Genomic DNA, 19031 nt, shown 5'->3' with positions numbered 1-19031 from the left:
ATTTATCAGATAGTCTTTTACAGACAGAGAAAATCATTGTTCTTTTATTTCACTATAGGCCTACCTGTTTTTGAAGCATATCATATGGTGTGGCAAATGTTTTTGCTTCTTTTGTCTAAACGTACACCAGCTTGTGTTACAACCTACCCCTGTACTGGGGTAGGTTGTAACAAAGGAACACAATGTTTTGACATTAACTCATGAGGTCTGTGATATTCTAGTTGCTTAAGCAAAAAGTGTTAGGCCTGCAACCGTACCCAGTCTGCCCTAGCCTAGTTGTGTCATGCTTTATTATTTTGTCTTTTTGTGTAGCCTACTTTTGTTTTGGCTGAAGGTCTTTGTATGAGATGAATTCAAGATTCAACAAAGAAAATAAGTTAAGGATTCAGGGTGGACAATGGGAGTGGGTCACGGTGGAGTTTAAGTAGCCTATATAAAGCAGAGTTGATTGATGATTATCATCTTGTCACCCTACACCCACACACCAGCTCCCACTCCTTTAAAAGCACAGAGAGAAAGACGCTCCCATTTTTCCCGGGTTTCCTTTATTTCAAGGCCCTCTCCCTGCGCACCAAACTTTATTATGAATTATCGTCATACCCGGATCCAAGTTTTGGACGTTTTTCTGACGCCCATACTGCCACATCGTCTTTGAAACATATCTTCACATACAATCCAGGCACTAGCCTACATACACTGTCAATCCACCGCAACCTGGCAACCCACAACCCGATCCAAGGAGCGTGTGCGCAGCTGCTTTCTGCGCAGGAACACCTGCAAATTTAAGCAGAGTTGGAGCACTTGTAACCCCTCCCCCTCCTATGTCAAAGCACACACGCATCTTTGCCCTTCTTCATTTGGGCTTAAGATGCACAGGCAGACAGCGCTCTTGAAGTTTAGCTGTTTAGCAGCCTCATACCTCCGAAAGATCAGAACTAACCAAACACAATGGGCTGTGTTCAAAGCTTCAGGGACCTGTGTGACCATCCAAAAAATACTAATGTTCGTATCAGTCTTCCAGCAGTTTGCATTGTGTGGCAAACAGCCATGATCATCTTATTTGGGTTTTTTATCCGTTACAATAAAGAAGCAGATCCGCACTGGGCAGATTACAGAAAAACTCAAAATATATCAAGTGACATTGAGAACGACTTCTACTACAGATATCCAAGTAAGTGTCTTCATCTTGATGTTCTTTTTTCTTCTTTTTCCTATATTGTCTCTTCCAAATGTCTAATATCTCAGTCATCACTTTTATTTCTTAATATTGTTAGTCTAGCAACCCTTCGGTGTTAAACATCTTTCTATTATAATCTAAACATTTATATTTTATGCATCCACATTTGTGTACATTCAGCTTTTGGGTTTATGATTTATATAGCCTATATATATTTTGCCCTGCGACCCTTTACGCAGGATAAGTGGTTGAAGATGGATGGATGGATATATATTTTGGCTAAAAATTGTCTGTTATTGAAATATAATAGCCTACGTTTGTAATAGTAATAAATTTGCTGATAGTTCTCAGGCTGTGTCAACCTATCGGATAATTCCGCATTGCTGACAAGAATCTGGCACCCAAAGGTGCACATTTCCCCTGGGGTTTGACTCACATCAGGCGTTTCTTTGCAGATTAGCTGGAGCTGACATGCCGTGGTGGACAGTAACTAAGTCTATTTACTGTACTTACATGTACACTACATCTCAGAGTGAAATATTGTTCTTTTTACTTCACTACATTATCTGACAGCTTCAGTTGCTGTTTACAGAGTAAGATTTTTACACACAAAACATATGAGGAGTATAAAAAAGATGATGTTTTGTTATAAATAAAACTACTCAACAGTTCATACAAGTGCAGCTAACACATTCGTTGATTGACAGAAATGTAATTGGCAACTATTTAGATAATCGTTTAAGTAATGTAAAAACATTTCATGGTTCCAGCTTCACACATGTGAAGATATGCTGCTTTTCATTATGATTATTTTAATCTGTTGTTTAATAAATTCAAGGTCTGGACTGACAAAACAAGCATTGTGAAGGTGTCACTGTGAGCTCTGGGCAACTGTGACTAGACCTTTCTCTATTTTCTTTATCATCTTTTTTTTTTTTTTTTTTACAATTATCAGCATATTAATCTATACTAAGTCATTAATCACAGTGTATAACAGTAAAATTCTGCTTTTACATTAATGCGTGAGGAATAATGCTCATAATATGACAGAATGATATAACAGTCACAGGGGACATTTTTTGTTCTGCATTGAGTACTTTTAATACATTTTCCTGATTATACTTACATACTTTTACTTAAGATGTATTTTCAGCGGAGTATTTTTACTTTTTACAGAGTATTTTTACAGTGAGGTATTGGTACCTAACTAAAGATCTGAATACTTATCTACCACGTATGTGGGGTGTTTGTGTAAGTGTGTTATATGGGTGTCGTTGTACTGTATACTTCCCCCATATAGAAACGTGACTATTATGACCTGAGGTGGTCGTGGTCACACTCTCTGTTGTAAATGATATTGGCATGTTTATGCTGATGTACACATACTGTTGTCTGGTTGTAGCAGAGATTAGCTGTCTCAGAAAGATGGGACACCTCTTCAAGAAATGGTTCAAACATTTTTTATTTCTAATTATAGATCAAGCTCTTTGTTGCCACTCTATTTTGTGTGCGTGTTTATTATGATTGTTCTATTGGAGCTTAAGGGTTCATTCCTGACCACAGCACCTTGACTAAAAACATCTTAGCTCACTTTTTGTCTTTTTTTTCAAACACATGTCATGGACTTCCTCAGCAGATGGAATTGTCAGTTATAACTGAGGCAATATATTTATTTAAATTTACTTAAATAATTTTATAATTAATTTAAATACAATTTCTAGAATTTGTTTGTGCATTAGTGTGTGTGTGTGTGTGTGTGTGTGTGTGTATTGTATATTAAATTAGTTTAATTTAATTCATTAATTTTGATTGTTAATTTTTGTATATAATGTTTGTTTTTGTGAGTAGCATAAAGGGAACTACTAAATTAATCTAGTTATACAACCCTGTGTTGTAAAATGATACATCTTCCTTATCTTACAATTACGATTTAACGATTTGACTTTTTTTATTGCATTATATAATGTGTTTTTTTCATATTCCAGAAAGTACAGATAAAAGGCTGTAGCCAAGAATGTAGAGCAAAATTTATCTTCTGATGGAGGACTGAGAGGATACTTTTGTGAACACTGTTACAGCATGAATTACCCTACCTATTTTAGCAAAATCCTTGTTTAATGTCTTTATTTTGAAAATGTATTGTCCCACACTGTACACTATCCCCGTTTTTAGAGACCTTTCATCTCACCTTCTCTTCCTTATTTTATTTCTCACACGAATAACAATACAACAATAATAATAATTTCTTCAGGAATGGAGAACATGTCAACTCTACACAGGAAGGGATTGAATCTCAGTCTTTCAGTGTAGTGATGAAATACAGTAATTCTGACCACTGAGACACCATACTGGTCCTACCATTTCATCTCCTTTTCTATTCACTGTGCCAGTTCTTATCATCCTCATCATCTCTCCCTTTCTTGTATTGGTGCAAGGTTTCCAGGATGTCCATGTGATGATCTTTGTTGGATTTGGTTTCCTGATGACATTTCTCAAGCGGTACAGCTTCGGGGCCGTGGGTTTCAACTTCCTTATCGCAGCCTTTGGCCTCCAATGGGCGCTGCTAATGCAAGGCTGGTTCCACTCCCTGGACTACACTGATGGAAAGATAAAAATTGGAATTGAAAAGTAATTGTTCAGTTTTATTGTCAAAGACTTTTTATTCTTTCATTTTGATAAAGGTATAAAGCAACAAACAGAGACTCATGACTCACTGATAATATATAAAAGGCCACAACTGTGACCATCTGCAAGTGATGTCGATCAGCTCTGGTTCTTTTGTTACTGTGATTTATGGATCTCTTATAGAAATATGATTCCACCTTTTATGGTTTCCATAGAAAACACAGGTGGTGAGGTGGAGAACCCAGTCTGACACAATTACATAAAGATATTTCCAGGCACATTAGATTTAGTGTTTGTGAACTAAAGGTAAACAGAAGTCAGGCTAAAAAGAAATGATTCATGTGCAGCCAAGTCACAATAGGTGTGTCATCTGTGTGTGTCTCATATTTGGCCCCTACAGATAACAAATCTCATATTACCTTGTTTGGCCACTACATTTTGACATTCTTTCCTCCTCAGCCTGATTAATGCAGACTTCTGTGTGGCGGGCTGCTTAATTGCCTATGGGGCAGTGCTTGGTAAAGTCAGTCCAGTCCAGCTGATGGTTCTGACTCTGTTTGGGATCACATTGTTTGCTGTGGAGGAATACATCATCCTGAATCTCATACATGTAAGTTGAAACAATTATTCGTTCATCCATGCATAAATATTTATTCAAATGCATCAATAAAACACCTTATGTAGAGAACTGTATCATGTTGAGTACATGGTTTTATTTGCTTATATATTTTGTAATTTATTACACCAAGTAACAACTCAGGAGCTCCCTTGTAATAGGGGTGGGAATCTCTGGGCACCTCACGATTCAATTCAATTATGATTCAGAGGGCTGCGATTCGATTATAAAACGATTATCGATGCATCATTTTTTCTATAGAGGATCCCGGAATTACTAAGCATTTAATTTGCGCATTAAAATCCAAAAGAAACATCTCCCAATTAGCTTAAAAACACTAGTTTGTATCCCTAATTTACTTTATTAACCTCAGCTCCATGGTCCCTCATTTCTTTAACAAGAAATTTTGTCAGACTCCTGAAAACTGAAAAATAATTATCAGGATGTTCAGTACAGTATGTATACAGGACAGAGCTGTACACCAGTTTAGTCTAAGCTTGTGCCTGATGTGTTCAGCCCTCGACTAGTAGTTTAGTTAGGAATGACATACAGCTGATAATTAATATTACTTTGTTACTAATTTAGTGAAGGTTACATAAATAAATAAATGAATATTTTAGCGCCTTTCACGGGACCCAAGGACGCTTTACACATAGTTACAGAACAACATAAAGTTATTCAGGATTGAATGCCTGGTTAAAGAGCTGGGTTTTTAGTAGATCTTTGAAAGTGTCCAGACAGGGAGCATTTCAGATCTCTGTGGGGATGAGTTCCAGAGGGTGGGGGCTGTAACGCTGAAGGCTCTGTCCCCAAAAGTGTGGTGTCTTGTGTGGGGGGACAGAGAGCAGAGGAGATGTTAGCTAGCGCTAACAGCCTTCACTTTTCCAACCGTTGTGGAAACTACAGACTTTTATTAACAGACACAGAGTGACCTACGCTGCACGTTTACGACCAGACTGAAACTTACTGCTAATATTTTTCCTCTGCTTTCACCGTCACGTTCTGCCGCTCGCTCTCTCTCTCTCACTCGGCCCCTCACACACAATACGCAGGGAGCTGCCGAGCGTCACCATGCTCGCAGTGTGCGAGTTAAAATCATAACTTGCGCACTGATATTAATGATTGTGTGACATTTTAGTGGGGTGGTTATTCATTCTGCAGCGGTGGCGAATACAGGGGAACACAGGTCTCTCTGTTGTGCGCGCTCCACAGACGGTCCGGGCGCTGCATTTCCGCCTTTTGCGTTCTGTCAACATTGCCACATTGCATCAATTAACATTTAAATAATCGATTTTTAGACATTTGTTAATCGATTCATAATCTTCCATGTCCGCATCGCGATGCATCTAAGAATCGATTATTTCTCCCACCCCTACCTTGTAACATATGACACTGACTAACTGTAGAGGAGTTGGGGTGAGAACAACTCCGATTATTCTTCTCATAATAGAAAGTGAAGAAGTAATGGGGTGAAAACAATCACCAGAGAAATGACAGAATGTTTTGCCCCACAAACAGTTTTTGTTTAGTCATTTAGGAATCTGATTTTTCAATATTCAAAACAAACTCACATTTAAAAAAAAAAAAAAAAGTAGTGACACTTCTCCAGGAGTTAATCCTAGTGATGAACCACTTAAGGCACATCAAGTACTGGTTACCACCTAGCAAACGCCTCATAACATCCTAGCTGTAAGAAATTTATCTACTGCTACTTCTACTAATGCTAATTTTCTTACCTGAAGGCCAGAGATGCTGGAGGCTCCATGGTGATCCACACATTTGGAGCTTATTATGGTCTTGCTATATCGTGGATGCTCTATCGGCCAAATTTGAACCACAGCAAGCGTCTGCAGGGCTCCGTTTACCACTCAGATGTCTTTGCTATGATTGGTGGGCATGATTTAATTACATAATGATTTTTGTTTTTACTTTGTCAATTATTTTTACTTTGTCATTATTCAGGAGGTACTCTGGGTCTGCTAGATTTTTCTGGTCCTTTCATATCTATCTCCACCCTGCTCTCTGCATAGGCACTCTCTTCCTGTGGATGTTTTGGCCCAGCTTCAACTCAGCCATCACAGGCCACGGGGACGGGCAGCACAGAGCGGTCATCAACACCTACCTGGCATTGGCTTCAACTGTGCTCACTACTGTGACCATCTCAAGCCTCACCCAGAAGCATGGAAAACTAGACATGGTAACAACTGTTTGTTTCCTATGTCAGTCACAAACACTAATCATAAAATGAAGCTATGTGATGGACATTATTAGGATAATACAAGCTATGTGTATTTGTCACGTGGACATTATTAATGTGAAATGAATCCCTTTGTCTTATTGTCAAACATGACGTGCATGACTTGCACCCCACCTGAACAAACTCAAATTTTATTTTGTCTTGAAGTGATGGGGTGCATACTCTTTGACCTGCACAGTAGACACATCATACAGTAAAACAGGCCAAGCTGACAGTTTCTTCTTCTTTTTTTTTTGCATGTTTCTCAGGTTCACATCCAGAACTCCACCCTTGCTGGAGGCGTTGCAGTGGGAACTGCAGCAGAGTTCATGCTGATGCCTTACGGGTCTCTTATCGTAGGGTTCTGCTGTGGTATCATCTCCACTCTGGGATATGTCTACCTCACGGTATGGTGTCTGTTGTGTTCTAGCTATTATGGGATTAACTGCACACATTTAAATGAAATTACAAAACACTCTCTGGTAAAAAAACAAACAAACAAAAAAAAACCTTTTTATATCGGCTGATTAATCTGTTTTTCATAAATTTGCAACTTAACTGCTCAGTTGTCCCATTTCTCAGTAAGAACAGCTAATCCTAACTGATCTGTGCATCTTAGCCATTCATGGAGAAGCACCTGAAGATCCAGGACACGTGTGGAATCCATAACCTGCATGCCATGCCAGGAGTCATAGGTGGGATTGTGGGAGCCATTACTGCCGCAGCTGCAACAGAGCCAGTTTATGGCACTGAAGGGTGAGTGGTCCTTGCTTACAATCAGGAAACCAGCAGCCAGAGGTCATGGTAGGTTTTTTAACTAAATGGATAGAAAATGATCAGCCTTTAAAGGGTCACAAAAAGAACTATCTGTATTCTTTTGGCCAAATATGGTCTTTTGTTTTTAAAGAACTGCATTGTGAGTTGCCCCCTTTTTTGTGTATTAAAGGATGATTAAGATCTTTGACTTTGAGGGTGATTTTAAAGACAGGACACCCGCACTGCAAGGGGGCTACCAGGCTGCAGCCCTCTGTGTGGCTCTCTGCTTTGGTGTAGGTGGAGGCATCATTGTCGGTAAGGAATAACCACTGCCCTTCAGTTTGACCATAAAATATGTATGGAAATAAATGAGTTTACACACCATGGATGATGGACTGTCTGTGTTGGGATAGCTGCTTAATTATTATTAATTTTCTCAGGTTGTATCTTAAGATTACCTATCTGGGGAGATCCTGCAGATGACAATTGTTTCGATGATGAGGTCTACTGGGAGGTGAGAGACAACTCTTTACAGCCCTAAGGAGGTTTTTACAGTTTGAAATAGAAATGTCTATCAAATCACAATTCAGTCAGTAGTTCAGTTGCACAGAATGAATATCAGATATCTCAAAGATCACATGTTTTAAGGAATTTGTTTGAGGGGTGTTTTTCTAATTTTTGACAAATGCAGTTCATTTAAAATGCATTTTACTAAATGAGTTTGGAGACAGTCAAAATTCTGGACCTTGATTAATCAACAGCACCAATCAGATGAGTCTTCTGACTGGAAGCTTTTCAGTTCATTTGGTTTCAGTTCATCCAGTCCAGTCTGATCTAACTGGAAGAATGTCCAGCTGATGCATTACGAGAGATACTCAAAAGATGTGTGTATATAAATATGAAAACAGATTGATTTACAGTCTAGACATACTTACATACTAGTTTGTTACACTATTCTTGTTTAGAAACATTTGAATGTGTTCCTTTCCCTAAGGCTGTTTTTCACTCATTATGTAAGTCAGTGAATGGGCTGCCGTCATTCTGCCACCTCTATTTACAAAGAAACACTTCATAATTTTCCATTTTATGACATTACCAAGTGCACATAGCATCATACGTTTGTTGTTCATTGATAATGTGATTTGTTTTATTATCCTCCCCTTGAATCATTGTTAAAAGTCTAAATGGTTCACAGGTTCCTGAGGATGAAGAGAGCACCGTACCAGTCCCTCCGTACAACAACCACGTGCGGAACAAAAATGTGTAAGTGTCCCTTTTGTTCATCTGACAACAGTGTTCTGGTCCTGGAGATGTGCTATTCTCATACCAAACAAACGATGCAGGTAGTGCCCTTGTTGTCGTGAATTGTGTTACATTCAGTGTCCTCTCTGTGGCAGCAGATCCAAATTTGCAGATACTACATGTGACTCATTAATTGCTGCCCTTTGGGAATATTTATTCATAATGCTTTTCTCATTTCTTCATACTTCCTCTATTCCTTGCCTTGCGTCATAGTCCCTCCCACCAGAGAGGCAAGGAAGAGACATGAGGAAAGGAGTTAAGGCAACAGGCATTTAACGAAATTAGACATCCTTGCTTCGGAGATGTGATTATAAAGCGACGTGAGTTAAATATGATGTGTGGGCCAGCTGCATCCTCTGTCAGTTGTTTTGTTATAGCATTCTGCTATGATCTCTGACAGATGAGCATAACAATTGTCTGCACCAGTACATGAAGGCAACAGATCATATCTTCACTCAATCCAGAAAAAAGTTGTCAACATTATGACATGTAGAAACATCTTGAGCTTGCAATAAACATTATCGCCAACCCATTTTCATTCTCGGGGTGTGAAATACCTATGCTTTGTCATGTTCTAGCATATCAAGAAACCACAGTCATGGATTACAGTATCATGCACTAGCCTTCATAGAAAATCAGTAACTCATTTCCAGGCTTCTTCAAGGTAAATTGTCATGAAGGAATGCAGTTAGAACAGCGTCTTACAATGCACTACACGCACAGTGTATGGTAGAAAGTTTGATCAACATTTGATCATCTTAAATAACTAATACAAACTATGAACACAAAAGGAACAATGTAGAGTCCTGCTCCTACCATGGTTTGTATATTGAAAGCCTAAGTCCCTCACTTCTGCTTCTGCCCTATGGGACCTTATTTCGTGGGGAAAATTAATTAGAATGTATTTTGTTTATCTTCACCTTTCAAGATCCTCACTTTACAAAACTGGGTAATACAGGAAAAACGAGGACAAAAATGCAGTGTATGAGTACATTGATAAAATAGCAACATATTACAAAGCACCAGGAAAAGTGCTTTTCGATTTAAAAGAACCAACAGATGTGCATTGGCACAAACCCTGGGGGAGAGCATTCCAGAGGTTAGGGCCAGCCACACTTAAGGCCCGTCATGGGGGGGAGACCCCCATGAGAAAGTGGGGTTGGAGACCTAAATCTGCTGATGGAAACAAACTGTTGTCAATCTGTGAGGTAGGACTTAAACCGTGATAGTGGAGTGACAGAAGCAGCCAGAGGAAAGCTTATTGAAAGTGAGAAAAGGGAATCTGGTGTTTCTTTGTCCTTTTGTAAAAATATTGGGTTGGGTGTTCTCTGCATTTTCAGAGCTTCTTTAGGTTCTGGCATGATCTTTTGTCGGCTAACGCGTGGACAGTTAAGCCAGTTTTTCTGCCGAGATGCTCTAGTTGGCAGCCAGCAGCCTTCACTTTGTGGAGCTCTGGTGTAAACCATGGAGCAGAGCGTCAGAAGGAGCAAGATGATTCAATGTATCTGAGAGGAGCACATTATATTATATTCCATTTAAATTGTGCCCTGAATTACATTATTTGAAAGGTTAAAAAAGCATTTAGGCAAGAAAGTTGTAGTTTGTCATAAAACAGTAATGTAATATTTACATTTGTGTGAAACTGCTCAACGAACTACATCTCTCGTTTCCCACAATATACGTCACCAACATGCCTGTCACCGCTTTTTTCCAGAAGGAGGGGGAATATAATAAAAGAGGTGAAAATCATTACAAGTCTGGCCATGTTGCTCATGGGTTTACATTCTGAGGGAGGGACTTAGCCTCTTATACGTCGCAGGAGCTGAAAAGACTTCTATAAAGGATACACCAGTGCATCCTCGCTCCTGCGGCAAACCTTCAAGATGGTGCACTGAGATCTATATTCGGGTCACAGGCAGGAGGATGGAGGAGAGAGGAGGGAACAAAATAGAGAAATGAGGAGAGCCCATGGTGTTGAATACAGTGATCTCATGGTGTTGAATCAAAACAGTCTCACTCCCAAGTCACATATGGACGCATGGTCGAGAAGACCTTTTGGCGTCACTTTGCAACACACTGGGGATCATCATAGTTCAACGCACTGGGGGAAGCCTTGTAGTGTAGTTGTTGGGGTTTTTTTAATGCTAAAGGTAGGTGTGTAATATAACAGTAAAGGCCAAATAAGGAGGTGACTTGGGTGGATTGGAAACCGTAATTTTAACCAGTAGACCAGTGTTTGTTTCAATTGTAAAAACAAAAAGTCAACATTGATTTTTATTTGTAACATAAGTTGCATAAGTCACGTAAGTAAGTAAGGCACACCTGTGCTGTCTGATCAGCATCTTGATATGCCACACCTGTGAGGTGGATGGAATATCTCGGCAAAGGAGAAGTACTCACTAACACAGATTTTGACAGATTTGTGAACAATATTTGAGAGAAATAGGCCTTTTGAGTACATATAGAAAGTCTTAGATCTTTGAGTTCAGCTCATGATGAAAAGGAGCAAAAACAAAACTGTTGTGTTCATAATTTTGTTCAGTGTACTGTAGGTACTGCGCATGTGCAATTCCCAAAGATCTTGCAGAAGTGAGATGCTTCACTCAGTAGCTAAAATGGAGCATTCACAATGTTATTGTAAGCCAAACCATGATGTTTTCCTAAACCTAACCAAGTAATTTCATTGCCTAACCAATTTATGACGTTTTACATAACGTTCCGCTCCATGTTAACAAGTAGTTTTATTTTGAAAGTCTAACCAGACACTGCATATTTATTATTGTTAACTTGACCGGACGTTGCATATTTATTGTTGCTAACATGACAGCTGAGCCCTGTACGTCACAAAATAACACTGAAGGGGTACCCAGGGCGTTAAAAAGCGACACCAAGGGGTCTTGACCAAGTGTTCATATGTGACAAGTTGGGAGTGAGAATGTGTTGGTTGAATACATGAACAAACAATCAGGATGCGGGAATAGACAGTATTGCCCCCCTGTCACTCTGGCCTGTGCCGTCCCTGTAACTCTGCATGGACTAGATTAAGTAATGCTGAGGTGGACCCTGTGCTCTATTTCCAAGTGAAGCTTATCTGTGCAGTTTATTGAATTTTCACAGCAAACCTCCATATGTGCAGATCTTCAAAGTGACCTTGAGGTCATGTATACTGTGGAAATGGAAACTGATGCAAGGATTCCATATGAATTAAAGTCTGAATGAAACATTTTCTTCAGTGAATATACAGGAATATCTATGGGCTAAATCTCAACAAATTAAGTCTAAAATGTTTGATAATATTTACTGTGAGTGTAAGAGGTGTCATTGTTTCTTATGTAATGCTTTTTGTTTCAGAGTGGAGTCTGATTTCAACATGGAGCAGAACTGACGCTATAGGCCTTGATTCTGATGTCGTTATCACACAGTTCCTTCCTTTTTATTCTCCTGCTGGACAGAAAAAATAATTTGATATGATTAGTTGCCACCAATCAAAACCAGTTATTTTTCAAACCAGAAAAACAGGTTGTTTAGCCTAGAATTGAGTCTTAAAATCTTTTCTTTGTTTCTTTGAAGTGAATAAGATTTTTTCTGTTTTCCGATATATATTTATTTTCAGTTTCAATCAATTAATATTCAATCAAATAGGCTATTCTATAAAAAAAGAGTCACATTATCTTGGTACTAGTGGAGAGATTTGCTTCATGTGAACATTTAGAAACATTTCAATTTAATGCAGAATTTTTCTCATTTCACATGAAACTGCAAGGATGTACTCAAGAACATTTACCTTCTTTGGCTGAGCTGTCCCTCTGGAATGAATGAATGAATAAATAAATAATTGTTTTATTTTTGCTGCTGTGGCTGCATAAGTGTGTCTGCTTTTTTTTAAAGAGGGGGGTACTATATTTTGTAATAGTAGTAGTTATTGCAATCATATGATGTTGAAATTGATTGGGTTAGAACAATTTAGTCTTATTTCATTAACATTTATCAATATATCACTACTCAATTGATATCTTCTGTTTTAAGTTCAGAAAATACACAGCATAATTTAAGGTAATTTTTTGTCATGACATTAAACATACATTGTTAGTAATTTCTCTTCAGGTTTTCTTTTTTCATCACAAATATAGGAACATTTGAACATTTTTATTCAGACAATATTTAACAATTAAAATAAGGGCACATTGCAAATATCTGGGCTGGTATTTATATTTAAGTGCCATTTTAGTCTTAAGGGCTGAGAATTCATGAAATTTACTCCTACTTTTAAACTTAAGAATAAAAGCAATTTATCAAATTTCTTAAAGCTAAGAATCACTCTTACTCTCACAGTTATTTAAGACAGCTCAAGAGCTCTCAAGTGGTTAAGAGCTGCAGTAGGGGCTTGTGATGGCGCTGTGGAGACAGAGACATGCATCTTTCAGGAGAGGAAGATTGTTTCTGATTTATTCTACAACGCGCAGTAAATAAGACGGGGTCGGACAGCGCAGGCATAAACTTTGTCAGCGAGTTGGTGAGGGACGTCATCTCACCACTGACTTTACACTGTAGGTAATGCGTTTTCAGTTAAATTGAAGGTGGTGATGACGCTTCGTTTATTTGCCACAGGACAAACGCAGCAATGCTGATGATGGCGGCCGTCACAACCATCAATAAGCCGAACAGTCATGGAAACAATTATAGCATTTACAGCTTAACACACCGTGACGTGCTTCATCGACTTCCCAACACCCCCATAATCCGACAAGCAAACACAGTTCATGCAAATAGCCGGCTTCACAGGAGTAGTAGGCGCATTTGATGGCGCTCATATAAAGATAAACTTTTTTATCTTTCATTTATTAATGTGTAGGCCTATATCATAATGTATTATCTTGAAAAGTCTTTATTGTTAAATGTGTGTTGAATATAAACTCCTCTTAGGAATTTCACCATTCATTTATCTGAGAATTTTCTTAAATAAGGATAAATATTCAGTGATTGGTCCTTGGCGACATCTTCATCCAAAATCCTGTTTGCGGCACAGCAAAGTGTCATAAATCAACACTAAGACTGACACTTAACTCAAATTAGGACTATGATGCTTGATAACTGACTTTTAAGCACAGCTTTGAGCCAAGAAGTTTTATACTCTTAAGTCAGTTCTTAGCAGTGTTCTTATGAGTAATTCTGAGAAGCTTGATAAATTGGGCCCTGTTGCCAAACCACTACAGGGTGCATTGTGCTGGGTTAAGGAGGAGAGAAAACAGATTGAGTTTGGTTTTGTCATTGACCTGTCTTCCTAATGGTCATACAGGAGTTGAGGTCAACAATGGAAAACCAGGCTGCTGTGAGGAGCGGGTTATGAGCAAACTACTGCTGATCAACTCAGCAAAACTGAGAAGCAGAATGATCTATCTATTGGACCAGAAAAATTAGGTCATTTGTATGACAGTTTTACTCTTTATATTAAATCTAAGACTCGCCAAGATTAGACCAGTTCTGTCGTTTAAAGATACCAAGGCTCTTAGTCATGCATTTGTTACATCTAGGCTGGACTATTGTAATATTCTTTTGTCAGGGCTGCCTAAGAAATGTTTGCAAGGCCTGCAGATGGTCCAGAATGCAGCTCGTGTTCTGTCCTGAGTCAGTTTAGAACAGATTTTAAGGTTATGTTGCATTATGGAGGTTATGTATAAAATAGAGAATAGCCTCACACCATTTTATCTGTCTGATCTTTTGAATTCTTATGTGCCTATACACAGTTGCTGCGCTTTTTTAGGGCACTGGTATTTTGAGTGTCCCTCAGGGAGAAAACAGTTGGTGAACGAGCGTTTTTGTTTTACACTCCAACACTGTCATCCACCAGATATTAGACAGGCATGTTTGATTGAAGTTTTTAAATTAAGACCTTAAGACCTACTTATTGACTGTTGCGTGTGAGTCCTAAGTCTGATGTCCTTGCATAAGTATATTGCTAAAAGTTGGAATTGGTGTTCCAATCACTTTCATGGCCACTGGTGTATAAATCAAGCACCTAGGCATGCAGACTGCTTCTACAAACATTTGTGAAAGAATAGGTCATTCTCAGGAGCTAAGTGCATACTGGTGTGTAGTCATGTTGGAACAGGAAGGGGCAATCCCCAAACTGTTTCCACAAACTTGGGCGAATGAAATTGTTCTAAATGTTTTGGTATGCTGAAGCATTAACAGTTCCTTTCACTGGAACTAGGGGGCCACGCCCAACCCATGAAAAACAACCCCACACCATAATCAACCAAACTTTACACTTGGCACAATGCAGTCAGGCAAGTACTGTTCACCTGGCAACAGCCAAACTCAGACTCGTCCATCAGATTGCCAGAGACCTCTAGAGAACACGTCTCCACAGCTCTAGTGTCCAGTGGTGGCGTGCTTTACACCACTGCATCTAACGCTTTGCCTTGCGCTTGGCGATGTAAGGCTTGGATACAGCTGCTCAGCTTCTATGAAGCTCTCTATGCACTGTTCTTGAGCTAATCTGAAGGCCACAAGACGTTTGGAGGTCTGTAGCTACTGACTCTGCAGTATTGGAGGAGATCTGATTAATTCATACTACGGAAAATGCTCAATTAGGATCGGGTAAAAAGAGAACAGAATCTCTTTTTGAAATATTTGAAAGAATACATTATCCTGTGTCTAGTAGGTTATTTCTTATCTCAACATTTTAAATTTACCTAATTTTCCCACCTCATTTTAGTGTTTACTCTCAAACTACTTTAATTTGCTCACCTTGCTTTTCCCTTCACACACACGCACGCACGCACGCACACACACACACACACACACACACACACACACACACACACACACACACACACACACACACACACACACACACACACACACACACACACATACCCACACCTGTATCTCTTACTGCACGCACACTGACTATGAGGGTTGGGACATATCAATACACATGCACACCAGTACCTCAAATGCATCCCTGCCTGCCTAACTTGCGCTCCACCTAACCTAGTTACCTAGTTATGTGTAGAAGCAGGGGTGGTGTTGAGTGTAGCTACAATGGACAGGTGCATTGCACTATCGAGCAACATCTGACACTAAATCTAACACTAGTTACATGTAAAAGCACGTGTGGTGGTGTGGCATCTAGTGTGCTGTATCAGAGCAGGGTTGAGTAAAGCTGATGCTGGTAGGTGTGAAGCACAATGACGATACACCTGACGCCACACCTAACACTTCCACTTAATCTCAGTCTTGCAGTCTTCTAGGAAAAAGAAAGGTGGACACAGGCTATATGATAAGTCTTGGTAAACAAACGTCTCCTGTATAAAAAAGGAGAACATCAAGTTATAACCATCTGGGTTGTAAATGGGAGTACAAGTCCAATTGGGTCTACAACGTCTTCAGATCCTTAGGAGCAGATAAATGATGATCTTTGGATTAAAGCTCTCGAAAACATACACAAATGCTCCAACAACTCTAGCAACAACTGTATCCCCCACTGTGTGACAAATGCCATTCTGAAGGAACCACTCTTCTCCACAGTTATCAGTTAAAATCAGCTTTATTGCCAAGTAGATTTACACTTACAAGGAATTTGCTTTGGGTGACTTGGTGCGTAACAATAAGCATAATATATAAACATATTAAAATATTCAATTGACATAGTATAAAAAAATATAAAGCTTGACCGACTGGTGACTGGAGGTGCAGCTGTTGGTGTGCAGGGAGAAGAACAGAGGGGAAAGAACGCAGCCATGAGGGAAACTGGTGCTGATGGTCTGAGAATCAGAGACATGTCTCCCCAGCTTCACGTGCTGCTTCCTGCTGTCTGTGAACCTGAAACACTTTTAGTGGTCATTGAAGTGTCTGTCATTTTTCCCTGCTTCATAAATGTCAGTAAACTATTTATATCTTATGCACCTATCGCAGCATAGAAACTTAATTTAATGTTTTGGAAAAAGGCACCTGTCAAACTGCGGCTGGAAGAAATAGTAAAGCTCTCTCACCTGGAGACAATACGGTTCCCGCTGTAAAACAAATTGAATCCAGTCAACAGGATTTGGCATCCCCTTCTCCAATACACTGATAACTCAAACCTAATAGCTGTACAATATTGATGACCCACTTTAGGGTGACATGATGTAAAGTTTCAGGAAGGGGAGGGGGTGATACAAAGAGAAACTTGTGTCTATATATTTATTTTATCTCTAACTCTGAAGCCAAGGCAAATTTGCAATACTGAATATTTTTTGTGACTATTTCCTGTGTACCTGTTCTGTAACCTCTTTGTTGCCTGTCTGCCTGGTCTGTCACCTGTTTGTTGCCTGTCTGTCTGGTCTGTCACCTGTTTGTTGCCTTTCTGTGTACTTGCCTACCTACTGGTCTGCCTACCTACATCACCCTTTTGTAAATCATTAAACTTCACCAGTCTGCCTGTTCTGTCTGCGTTTGTGTCCAATCCATTGTGACAAAAACCAAGAAGCTCTGTGAATCCAAATACTGCCCTGTACTGTGACATTAGTATCTATAATATTGTGTTGACCTGTGTAAACCTAAATATAAATTGAAATGTATAACTTAAAAAGAAACATTTTATCTGGCTCTATTTAGCTTTGGAGAAAAAAAATCATAAACCAAATTATTACTATTACTATTAAGTAGAAGTGGTGGTGGTAGTTATAGTAGCCTTGTAATTTAAGACGTCTAGAGGACTTTTCCCAAATGTCCCTGTAATGTCCTCTGGTTCTGTGAAAGTCCCATAATGTCCCTGTAACATACTGGAAACCCTACACAGTGATGTTTAGCGGATGTTCGGAGAGGACGTGCTGAGGACGTTTTTTTGTTTATTGTAACTCTGCATGGAAAAGATTATGAAATGCTGAGTTGGACCCTGTGCTCTGTTTCCAAGTGAAGCTCATCTGTGGAGTTTGTTGATAGGGGATTTTCACTGCACAGCTCCATACGTGCAGCTCTTCAAAGTGACCTTGAAACCATGTATACTGTGGAAAAGAAAACGAGAAAAAAACTGGTGCATGGATTCCATATGAATTAAAGTTTGAACAAATGAAAGATTATCTTCAGTGTAGAGTGATAGGCCTATACAGGAACATCTACGGGCCAAATCTCAGTAAATATAATGTCGGTTTCTTTTAAAATGTTTGATTTGATAATATTTACATGTACACTGTGGGTATATGAGGTGTCATTGTTTTTCGCACCTTGTATAATGCTTTTTGATGCATAGCAGAGTCAGATTTCACCACTGAGCAGAACTGACAGAGATGAAGACATCCTGATCCTGATGGATCTCTGTCTTTTTCACACTTGACCTGTTTGTACTTTTTAATTTACTGCTGGACAGAAATATTCATTTGATACAATTATTCCCCACCAATTACAACCAGTTATAGTTTATAAAGGGAATATATGTCTGTTATTTAAATATTTGTTTTTTTGTTTGAATTCAAACAGTCTGCTTGTGGAAAAACATATTTTTAGTTTTCCAAGATTTCCAAATCAATTAATATTCAAATAGGCTATTCTATTAAATGAGTCACATTATCTTGCAATTTGTCTCGTTTCACATAAAACTGCAAAGACTGACTGAGATGCCCCCTATTTTTGCTGTTGTGACTACATTAATACAAGAAGCTAATAATTCCTAAAGTTACACTAAATTAAATTGCCATATCATCCAAACTTATCACAGCTATAAATAATAATAGCGATGCCCTATGCCCCCTGTCATGTGACACTGTAGCGTCCAAACTTGGAATGTGGCAGCTTTGTCAGTGTTTTTTTGTTTTAGTTTTTTTGGAAGTAGTGGAAATGATTAACGATGAATGGTATAGCAAATTCCATTATAGGGCCCTAGGGCCTAGGTCCTAGGTCCTTATAATGGATTTACTAGGTGTGAACAGGAGGCAACTAGAATAGGAAACCTGTGTGGGTTAATAAGTGTCAAACTACAAGATCTCACTTTAGAATGGAAAACTAATTCTGAGAAAGACTTAATTTAGAGGTATTTGGACAACATTAACACCTGTAGTTGTTTGCTCTACTTGTCATTGTAGTGGTTTTCTGCAGAATCTCACACCCCACCTTTGAGAGAGAAGGTCCCAAGAAAGTTTAAATACGTAACCCATCTTGTTCTTAACTGGATTACCTCCCCAACCACACTCGTATAACCAACACAAACTGTTCACAGAATATCCCAAAAGGAATATACTTTTATATAATGCATGTTTCCTTTACAACAAAAATATTTTTACTTTAGGTGTTGATTTATACACATACAAAATGCTTGGAAAAAATATTAGATTATTATC

At 38.9% G+C, this 19031-nt stretch overlaps 1 protein-coding gene across 2 annotated transcripts; it reads left to right on the top strand.

The window, feature by feature from the left end:
• Positions 1-652: 652 nt before the first annotated feature.
• On the top strand, positions 653-12515 carry LOC123961797 (ammonium transporter Rh type C 1-like). 2 transcript variants are annotated; one of them, XR_006822786.1, is made up of 12 exons: positions 653-1171; positions 3613-3805; positions 4262-4412; positions 6161-6308; positions 6449-6615; positions 6924-7061; positions 7274-7410; positions 7601-7725; positions 7851-7924; positions 8606-8673; positions 8926-9032; positions 12064-12091. XR_006822786.1 is itself a non-coding variant. In XM_046037500.1 (11 exons), the coding sequence occupies exons 1-11, from the start codon at positions 949-951 to the stop codon at positions 12095-12097; spliced, it is 1458 nt and encodes a 485-aa protein (XP_045893456.1). In that variant the 5' UTR covers positions 653-948; the 3' UTR covers positions 12098-12515. The 2 variants fall into 2 exon arrangements, 1 of the variants encoding a protein (XP_045893456.1); XM_046037500.1 differs by lacking the exon at positions 8926-9032 and having other exon boundaries at positions 12064-12515.
• Positions 12516-19031: the final 6516 nt, after the last annotated feature.

Source organism: Micropterus dolomieu, linkage group LG22 (assembly GCF_021292245.1).
Source record: "Micropterus dolomieu isolate WLL.071019.BEF.003 ecotype Adirondacks linkage group LG22, ASM2129224v1, whole genome shotgun sequence".
NCBI classification, from domain to species: domain Eukaryota; kingdom Metazoa; phylum Chordata; class Actinopteri; order Centrarchiformes; family Centrarchidae; genus Micropterus; species Micropterus dolomieu.
This window is presented reverse-complemented; position numbering and strand designations above follow the sequence as displayed.